Here is a 10,492-nt window from a genome sequence, read left to right on the forward strand (position 1 = left end):
TTTCGAGTGTGGCCTACGGAATTTTGTCTCTGATATAGTATGTGGCCTACATACTGTTATTACGAATATTGATCATGTAAATACACATGGATTTCAGTATTTAACTATGTAGTTAATGTTACTGTTGTGTAAGGGGGGGGGGCCGCAACCCCCCCGGGTAAGGACACGGCTTTTAGCATAGGTTAGGTGGGTTTTTTTTAAGTTAGCTTCTCCCGTCATACTCATAGGCAAGGAAACTGTTCTTTTAAAATTGTATTGTTAGATTTTAAACAATTGTGAAAAATAATTGATTTCATTAATATATATACAAACTCTTCCTAAGGTAGGACACATTCAAACCGGCTTAGGTAGGACACATTCAAACCGGGTAGGCCACATACTATAACAGATCCAAAAAGGTAGGCCACATACTATAACGGCACCCTTTTTTGTTAAAAATTGCCTATTCTCACTAAACCTTCTTTCGTCTAAACAACTTTTCATAAATGGTAATCAAAATCTAACCCTGTTAACGCAACCAAATGTATAATTGTCACTACTATAGGATCAAAATCATCTTATATCCTACGGAAACTACTCTCCCTGTCTTTAAGAGAACAAAGCCTTATTGTCAGGTTACGCATTGAACTTTGCAAGAAATTTTAGCGGCCAACTACCAATGCTGAATACGTCGGTAATATTTTGGAATTCAATAGTTCCAAGGTTCTCTCTCACAATGTCCGGTACGAAATCAGTAATCCTTGGGATTACAAGGATTACGAAAAGAAACTGCTTATCTTCGACGAGGCTACCAAACTTAGGAATTCTTCTCCTGTTTCAATTTTTCCTGCAAACTACACATAGCTTCCTTCGTAATGAATCCCAACCTTTCTTCCTTCCCCAGTGTTTCAGGTTAAGAAATGGCAACGTCCCTATCTCGCAATCTGTGGGCCATATTTCCCCCCTTGAGAGCTAGGGATTGGGGGTTAGAGGAGCTTATAGATCTACCTTCTGAATCATCAACAGCTATTGCCTAGCCCTCCCTGTTCTTACCTTAAGCGGAAGAGTGGCCTGGACGCGGATCATATGTAGGCTATGTATGGTCAGTCTCTAGGACACTCCTTGCCTCTGTCGCTCATGAGGACCTTTAAACATAGTTGCTTCTGTCCCATTGGGTGTGTTTCTTAACAAAACGATATTAATGTGATATTACATTACGGTAAGACGAGTACATGATAATGATTGTTTTTTTTCTTCGCAGGTAAAATCGCTCCAGATCATCCCCTCCTGAGGAACAAGCGCGCCCTTCGTCTGAACGTTCCATGTGTAGCAAATGGAGAGTTCTATAGGAATCCGGACGCCAACCCAGAGAAGGCATGGAGTCTCGGCGAATGTTCCAAGTATTACCTCTGCTTAGGTATGTTTTTACCCGTTTTTTTTTTATTTTTATTTTTTTATTTATTTATTTATTTATTTATTTTTTTTTTTTTTTACTAATTAATACTTTGACAGGCTTAATCTACATTTTATGAAGGGCACTTAAGAGAATTAGGAATGCTCCAACTAAGAGTTGACGGTAATTCTGAGATATGAGTGTTTTCTATATACTTATAGCGTACAATCATAGAAGGTATGATGCTTGCATATCTTGCATGCGATTCGCGGCACGGGTATTTTGAGTCATTTAAATTAATAATTGTATTATAAACACGCTTCCTTTCACTGTTTAACTTTGTTATTGATAAACATGCCTCCACTTTAAATTCGGCCAGGCTACTTCCTCATACATTGCAAGCTAATGATTATGAAACCATCGTCATATTGTCATAAAATTGTCACAACTTGCTAAGACTGCCATGATAACCCGATTTTAAAGTAGCATGTTCCTGTTCGTGACCGCTTTTGAGTAATTGTACTACGACACGTAAATCTACTAAAACTCACGAAATCACGGAAAAACGCAATTCGTTGGTGTAACCGGAAGTCTAAATTACAGTTAAGTACTCGGAAACCAATTCAGTATTGTCAGAAACACGTATTTTCGTCTTTGATTACCTAAATCATTGAATAAAAGTTACACAGTCGATGATACAGAGTACGTTCTCTCCCTCTGTTTGTTCATTTGCTGAAATTTATGAGTATGTTATTTCTAATCTCATGTTTTGAAAATATCAATTAAATAGATTCCATACTGTAAAAAAAAGTGTTTCACCCCTCATCATTTCCGGATTCCTCGAGTCGGTATTTCTCAGGATTAGGTAAATATCTATTACTGGCTATTTGAAAATAAGTGTTGCTTCCAGGTTGAAGGTAAAATTAAAAAAAAAATTCTTACGTTACCAGAAGAATAATCGGTAAAATCAGAAATCCAATTATTATTATTATTATTATTAAATGCTAAGCTACAACCCTAGTTGGAAAAGCAGGATGCTATAAGCCCAGGGGCCCCAACAGGGAAAATAGCCCAGTGAGGAAAGGAAATAAGGAAAAATAGAACATTTTAGGAATAGTAACAATATTAAAATAAATATTTCCTATTTCAACTATAAAAACTTTAACAGAACAAGAGGAAGAGAAACTAGATAGAAAAGTGTGCCCAAGTGTACCCTCAAGCAAGAGAACTCTAACCCAAGGCAGTGTAAGACCATGGTACAGAGGCTATGGCACTACCCAAGAATAGAGAACAACGGTTTGATTTTGGAGTGTCCTTCTCCTAGAAGAGCTGCTTACCATAGCTGAAGAGTCTCTTCTACCCTTACCAAGCGGAAAGTAGCCACTGAACATTTACAGTGCAGTAGTTAACCCCTTGGGTGAAGAAGAATTGAATGAAATATAAACAATTTACCAAAAGAAAATTCATGGCCGACATATTTTGTTTGGATAATTTAACTGGTTTTGGTATAAATATAACGCCACGCCTTTCAATGAGAAAACGTCTGCCTTGCAGTCACACGGAAACACTAAGGAACTTATTATATGCACGCAAATGTAAGCACAGTACGTTTACGTACTCACTGCTAGGCTACATTTGAAAATAAACTGAATTTGGGCCATAAAGCCCATCGCTATGTATTGTTTGCTAAGGCACGCATAAACATAATCATGTCAACTTTTCAAAATTTACCAGCTATCCTTGTTATAAGTATATTTAAACTTTCCATTTTTCAAATCCATTACCTGCTTTTTCCGGCATATCCTAGAAATGAGTTTGCACAAGTTCGCGTTTCACTCAATAACTTAAGTTAATCAAACCCTTGTTATAAAATCAAACTGAATAATTCACATTTCTCTCTCCATACCATTAACAAAGGGTACCAATCATCTTTTTTCTTCTTTATTGCACACGAATTATCTCTCGTTCAACGATAAAGAGAGTCCCCCTTTAAAACAACTGGCTTAAGGGAGAATATTTACATACTCAGTGTCTTAGGTATATTCAGATCAAGCTTTTCAAGAATCATGCATTCAAAATTCTACTCTCATTTACAGACGCAAAAAAAAAATCCACGTTCTTTCCCCAAATGTATTCCCAATCCCACATGAGACCAACATTTCTAATGAGGTTTCACGATAATTTTGCAGAACTACGTTTTCCCTTATGAATTTTCCCAATATAATTTCCGTTTCTTTTCACGCATCCCCTTCTCTCTTTCAGATGGTGAAGTTTACGAATTCAAGTGTTCAGTTGGACTTCTTTTCGACATAAATCGGCAGATATGCGACTTCAAATCCAAAGTATTCAATTGCGATACTCACATCCGTAAGTCTTAATCACAATCAGTGTCTCAATTACAAACCAATAATTTACTTAGTGCTTTAGCCCTAGTGGTACATTATGAACTTCAATTTCCATTTCTTTTTTAATTCCTATGTTTAATGGTTATCTAATTGGTGTGAATTATGTGTCAGATGGATGGGTTTACGGAACTGGACCGTACAGCCCTTATAAAACTATTCAGGGCTTATGTGTAAATAAAAGAAACCCCAGCAGGTAAGACAGACATCGAAGAGAAAGATGGGAGACAGTAAAATAGAAAAACTGAAGTGGAAAAGGGGGTAAAGCAAAGATCATGGTCCGCAAAAATACTGCAAAGAACATTCAGTATTACCTAAAGTCTACACTACGCGAGATCCAAGGTCTACTGATGGCATCGACCTCATACAAATATACAAGTGTCACATGGCAAAGAGCTGTATATAGTATGAGTTAACCGTTTCTCCCATTTTTTTGGGTATTTACTCTGGGATCTGAAGGCAATTACCTCTCCCACGCTTATCAGTCAACAGCTTACTACAGAAATAGATAAAACCAAAGCATAGATAGCTCATAAAACATCATATACTGTAAACACCCCGAAGCAGGTTCATCTCCACCGTGTACATGCCATTTTCCTTCACTACTCGCCACTTATTTACTAAGATTCTCCAGGATTCTGGAAACACTGCCACGACCCTTTTGGTTCACCATCCCTCTAGTCAAGTCTAACAAACACTGTCTGTCCATTCTCTCTTTCAGGCATTACCCAAAAATTACCCTGGCATCATTATTTTTCTCTATTATCCTTCCTACACATTGTTTCAGAAAAAGTAGGTCAAATAGAAAGATTTCTAATCATACCGGTGCCCTCAGCTCATAATGTTTTTCTACTTGCAGAGCTGACCACTCCAAAACCTCTCTTGTACACGGATGAGCCTATGTGTGGATTTGGTGAATACGCATGTGCCGATAAGACTTGCTTGCCATCCGAGTTGTTTTGCGATGGCCAAGAAGACTGTCTGGATGGGTCTGATGAAGGATGGTGTGGTAAGTAATGATAAAACCCTTCTATATGACAATTGGAAAATCTTTACCAACTCCTAATTCCTATGAAACAAAAGACCTCTTAAATTTTCTGAACCTCTGTAACCTTTTTCCTTCAGATGCTGACCATGACCCAAATGCTGCTGAAAGGTGCGACTACAAGAACTGCACTCTTCCCTCGTGTTTTTGCTCTCGCGATGGAACTCTCATCCCCGGTAACATGGAACCCCAACAGGTAATTAAAATCCGATAAAAAGATTCATATGATAGCTACTAACCAAACCACCTTCCTCTTGAATAACCTCTGATTTTCCACAGTAGCTATTTTGAAAATTATCAGGGTAATATCTAGAAAGCTATTAACTACATTTTTCTGGTCTGTGGCAAGAACTTGAATTCAGGCAGAGATTTGATTTTCAGAATTTTCATCAATCCTCAGTTTTAAGATGAGCAGACACACATTGCATGGTAGTCCTTTAAACGTTTTCTTTACAACTGATATCATGCAATGTCATTATATTGGTAAAAGAGGCAAAACGTTGCAATAAAATATACACAGGACTCCTAATTGTTCAAGAATGGAGTCTGGTCATGCGCCATTTATACAACGGGTACAAATTTATCAGAAATGCTATAAAAACGTGAGAAATGAAAATGGTAAATTAATAACTTTTGTTTCTAGAACATCATCAGCCAAGTGAATTTCAAAAAAAGCAAACAATGACATATATAATCTATCCCAGGTTCCACAAATGGTGACCATTACGTTTGACGATGCGGTCAACTTCGAAAATTGGGATATATACTCAGACATTTTCAAAAAAGGCAGGAACAATCCGAATGGCTGCCCTATTCACGCTACGTTTTACATATCACATGAATACTGCAATTACCAGTACGTCCAGAAACTCTGGAATGACGGCCATGAAATAGCAGTTCACTCAATCACGTAAGTATTTGCATGAAATTGTAAAAATACTTAACATTTCTTGAAATAGTTCTGATATGTATTTTCTTTTTAGTTGCTAGATAATGTTATTAAACTAATTGTTCCTTTCTTTAAGCATATTCAATGAGAAATCACAGTATTTAACTTCCTAATAATTTTCCATTTCGTCTCTACTTAAAAGTCACAAGGGCCCTGAACGTTTCTGGACAGACAATGCCACAATTGAAGACTGGTTTGATGAGTTTGTGGGCCAAGCCAATATCATTAACCGCTTTGGTGGAGTCAAGATGGAAGATTTGTGGGGTAAGTTAAAAAAACATTTAACGTGAAATATGTTTACCAATAATTCAAGATCGTGCCATAACGCGCAATAAATTTTGTGAGGATATATTCCCAATATGGTTTACTCTTTTTTCAAATATTTGTGCATTTTTCATTATATTTAAAGAGGGCGTAAAAGACATTTACAGAAAAAAAATATATCTAAAGACGACATATCACAACAACGAAGATATTATCTATATCATTTCAAAAAGTTTCTCCTTAAAATTTTTTTATAAACCTTTAAAAAAATAACACTGAAAAACCTTACTTGTGCCAATGACTTCAGGTGTCCAAAATAACAATGAAGAAAGCAGCTGCATTATATCAAAACGCTTATACTAAGATGAAAGTAAAGTTTTAATAATTAACATTGAAAAAACTTACATGTACTAATAACTTCCGGTGTCTAAAATAACAACGAAGAAAGCAGCTGCATTATATCAAAACGCTTCTACAAAGATTAAAATAAAGTTTAGAAAAGAAAAATAGCGATGAAAAAAATCTTACTTTGTACTAATGACCTCTTCAGGTGTGAGAGTGCCTTTCCTAAGAGTTGGGTGGAATCGTCAGTTCATCATGATGAGAGAGTTTGGTTTTGTGTACGACTCCTCAATGGCAGCCCCCTTCTCAAACCCGCCTCTGTGGCCTTACACACTGGACTACAAGATGCCCCATAAGTGCATGGGAACCAAACAGAAATGTCCATCTCGCTCATTCCCGGGCATTTGGGAAATAGTCCTCAACCAGCTTCAAGCCGGGGTAAGCATTAACTGTGGAAAGATTTTTCATTTTAATGCCAAATAATAAATACATATACATACTCTCACTAACACACACAAATATATATATATATATATATATATATATATATATATATATATATATATATATATATATATATATATATATATATATATATATGTGTGTGTGTGTGTGTGTGTGTGTGTGTGTGTGTGTGTGTGTGTGTCTAAGAACATGAACATTTCTAAAGTTTTTATGGTAATTTTCTCATTCAGTAAAATTATAACTATAATTTAGACATCTATTTCAAAACCAATATATACTAAAAAAAAATTTAAAAGTATAAAATCTTGGTGGAAATTTACTAAGGCAATTGAAAAACTACCCACACCACTTCTGAAAATTCTGCATAACCTGATCTAACGACAAAAACGAGTGACCCCTGAAACTACTCACTATGAATCATTTACTAAACTATAAAACTCTATTTAAAAAACTAATGATTAAAAACCAAAATAAAAACGTGACAACTTCTTTATCCCAGGAATACCAGTGTGCCATGATGGACCAGTGTCCTCCGTCAAGCGATGAAGACGAGGTCTATGAGATGCTGATGCACAATTTCAAGCGTCATTACAACACCAACAGGGCCCCTCTAGGTCTCTACTTCCACACCATTTGGTTTAAAGTGAAGCACAACAAGAAAGGATTCGAGGTACATATCTCTCCGTTTCAGAGGCTTTCTCGACCTATTTAATTTCCTTTATTAGTGAGACTGAAACAATAAGCCCTGTACTTCTTTTTCCTGTTATTTTATTCTCTTTCAGTCATGAGCTAGAAATATTATTTTCCTCATCCGACAAACTACTGATCAGAATATACATAAAAATACTCATTAGTATGATGCATATTATTACTATATTTCCGTTTTCTAGCTCTGCAGCAACAAGTTTTCTTTTCGTCGTTGCATTTACCAATAACTACTTTACGATACCTTACAGAGATTCTTGGATGAGATAGCCAAGATGAATGATGTATGGGTAATCAACAATCAAGAACTCATCAACTGGATGAGGGAACCGACACCAAATTCCCAGCTGACTTCGTTTGAGCCATGGAAATGCGCCAGTGCCGTAAGTAACTTTTAAGTCTAAATCTAATAAAGCATTGCAATTAATGTTTACTGGCTGTTCTCAATATCTGTCTCCATATTTGCAAATGTCATTCATGAGTCACACAAAGTATTTCAATCCGAATTGCCAAAACCAAAATGCCTCCATATTTTCCATTGCAAACCTTTGTAACCACAAGACAGTTGGCACCATCAGCAACTAATTCCTAGTTACCATAGCCAAGAAGAATATGTTTAAAATGAGCAATACAAGTCTTGAGAATACTTAAGTCTTAGATATCCACCTCCAATGCCTCAAGCACATTAGTTTTAATTTTACGTGACCCTTGGAAAGGTACAATTACTGTAACAGAATACCAAAAGATTTTTTTACAAGCAATTCAAGGCATTAAATTGATAGAGAAAATATTATGCTAGAAAAATCGTGCATTAAGTGATACAGGGGGAAAATATAAAAAGGTTGAATTTTGTTTAATCATATACACAACAGCGATAGAAATTTTGCATGGTTCGTAGTAAACTCTAATCTCTTTCAAGTAAAATTCATATATATTTAAATTTCACGACGCAACCTACACATTCTAGATGTTCTATGTAATGAGAAGTTTACTCTATATTCCTTTATTACTATTTTATTTTTAAAATTTGGGCCATAGAGTCCGGAACTGGGGGGCAAAAGAGGTCATTCAATACAGAGATGCAACTGGGGAAAACCTTCATATCACAATATGAAGGAAAAGTTCAAAGAAGTTGGGCCCACAAAAAAAAAAAAAAAAGTTCACTACACCCTTACATGGTCTTCACTTATGAATAACTTTTTTTTTGGGGGGGGGGGGGGGGGGAATGTGACATTCCCCATTTTTTTTTATTCTACTACAATTGATACTGTCACATCTGTGTACAAAACGTATTTTCAACCCTTTCAACCGGACCCCCTCCGCAAAAATTATCATTCAAGCGCCAGGGTTTTTTTCTATTATTTTTTTTTCCGACCCTTCTTAGCGCATAATCAAATAAGCTACGAATTTAAACATTTTTTCATCGTCAAGCCAGATTATTTCTCTCTCCATAAATATAATTTGACATATTTTGTAAATTAATTCATACATGTAAATAGTACAATGGAAAAAAGTAAATTGCTGAACATAAAGTACGTCATATGTCACTGAAGCGAGTAAAAATCACTAGGACGTAGAATACATTTAACAGTACTCAAAAGGTTAAAGTTCAATATCTAAACCATTTACTTTTAAAAATTATTCTTTCCTATATTCCTGATTACTGTACTTTAATGTTCTACACATAATTTTCTTCAATTAACTTAGTAGTTGTCAAATCCTCTCGCATATTTCCTTTTTATTGGCACTTGCACCATATTTATAATTCGTGTATTTTACAAGTTCTTTAACATGTGTTTTCCTAATCTCTTCTCTAGGTGACCTCGGAGGACAAAGCATGCAACATTCCGAAGACATGCAAACTGAGAAGCCGGATGCTGAGAGGTGATCGCTACCTTCATACATGTTTTGAATGCCCAGAAGTGTATCCATGGCTAAAGAACGAATTTGGAATTGACCTTTAAAAGAAAGGAACTCGTGCAAGATACAGAATTAATTTTAGACCAATAGCTTATAGATTACATAGCATTAGAGCTTGAAATAATATTTGGTCGTAAAGGGAACTGGTGTGGCTGCTTTCCTGAAAGCTGAAATGCCTTGACTAGACCAAGGATACCTTGCCTCCAATGAAATTATAAGTTGTTATTAAAGGCTTGGGCCCTAATCCTACAATCCCAGACCTAATGTATTTAGGGTAATATTTCACTAACTGCACGTGGAGAAATAATTGCATGGCTATGTACTGTGCATCGGTAACCTGCAGCTTTGCCTTTGCACATTCAAAGTGACTCGAGAACATTTCATATAATACAAAGGAAGTTATCCCTTATAGAATTATATCAAATCCACAAGCCAGCCATTTACGGCCAGAAAGCTTCTTTTACAATAAATTGTAGCAGAGCTTCCACTTTACTTTTTGTTATTTGATAACTCATCTGCATCAGCAGTTTATGATCTTTTTGTTTTATCGTTGTTTGTTATATAAAATTATTTATATCAGAACTGTACATATATTTTTGTCTTTTCTACAATAAACATTAAATAGAAAAATAATTTTCTGGACTTTCCCCTTTAATTGTCGAAGCCTATAAAGAAAGTAGCTAGCATAAAGTTGATGATAAGTAGGGTTGATTAGATTCAATCATGTAATACTGATCAGTTACGCTATTTGACTTGGTTGCCTTTTTATTCTGGAAGTAATATGATTGTTTGTTAAAATGAGGAATATATGCAGTTTTCCTGAGTTTGTTTACACAAGCCATACAAGGGCAGTTCTGGTCCGGGGTAACTTCTGGCTTGTAACAGTTCAGGGAATGAGGCACGTGACAATTTCTGTCCTAGGTGACAGGACAACTCAAAACCATGTCTATGGGACGTAAGTGGATCGTTTGACTTTTTGTGGTGGCTTACCTAAAAGAAAATAATAAAAGAACTGTAATATGATACTT

General features: G+C 35.8%; 1 protein-coding gene across 1 annotated transcript in view; it reads left to right on the plus strand.

The window, feature by feature from the left end:
* The window catches only part of ChLD3 (Chitin and LDLR binding deacetylase 3), a 39,113-nt gene extending 29,050 nt beyond the window's left edge, over positions 1–10,063 (plus strand). Inside the window, exons 2-11 of the mRNA XM_068345860.1 lie at positions 1,241–1,396; positions 3,635–3,739; positions 4,634–4,783; positions 4,900–5,015; positions 5,524–5,729; positions 5,911–6,032; positions 6,583–6,812; positions 7,339–7,509; positions 7,796–7,927; positions 9,362–10,063. Of these exons, the coding sequence (XP_068201961.1) occupies positions 1,241–1,396; positions 3,635–3,739; positions 4,634–4,783; positions 4,900–5,015; positions 5,524–5,729; positions 5,911–6,032; positions 6,583–6,812; positions 7,339–7,509; positions 7,796–7,927; positions 9,362–9,508 (1,535 nt within the window). The 3' untranslated portion in view covers positions 9,509–10,063. The remainder of the gene's footprint in view (positions 1–1,240; positions 1,397–3,634; positions 3,740–4,633; positions 4,784–4,899; positions 5,016–5,523; positions 5,730–5,910; positions 6,033–6,582; positions 6,813–7,338; positions 7,510–7,795; positions 7,928–9,361) is intronic.
* Positions 10,064–10,492: the final 429 nt, after the last annotated feature.

This window comes from Palaemon carinicauda, chromosome 22, assembly GCF_036898095.1.
Source record: "Palaemon carinicauda isolate YSFRI2023 chromosome 22, ASM3689809v2, whole genome shotgun sequence".
In the NCBI taxonomy this organism is placed as follows: Eukaryota; Metazoa; Arthropoda; class Malacostraca; order Decapoda; family Palaemonidae; genus Palaemon; species Palaemon carinicauda.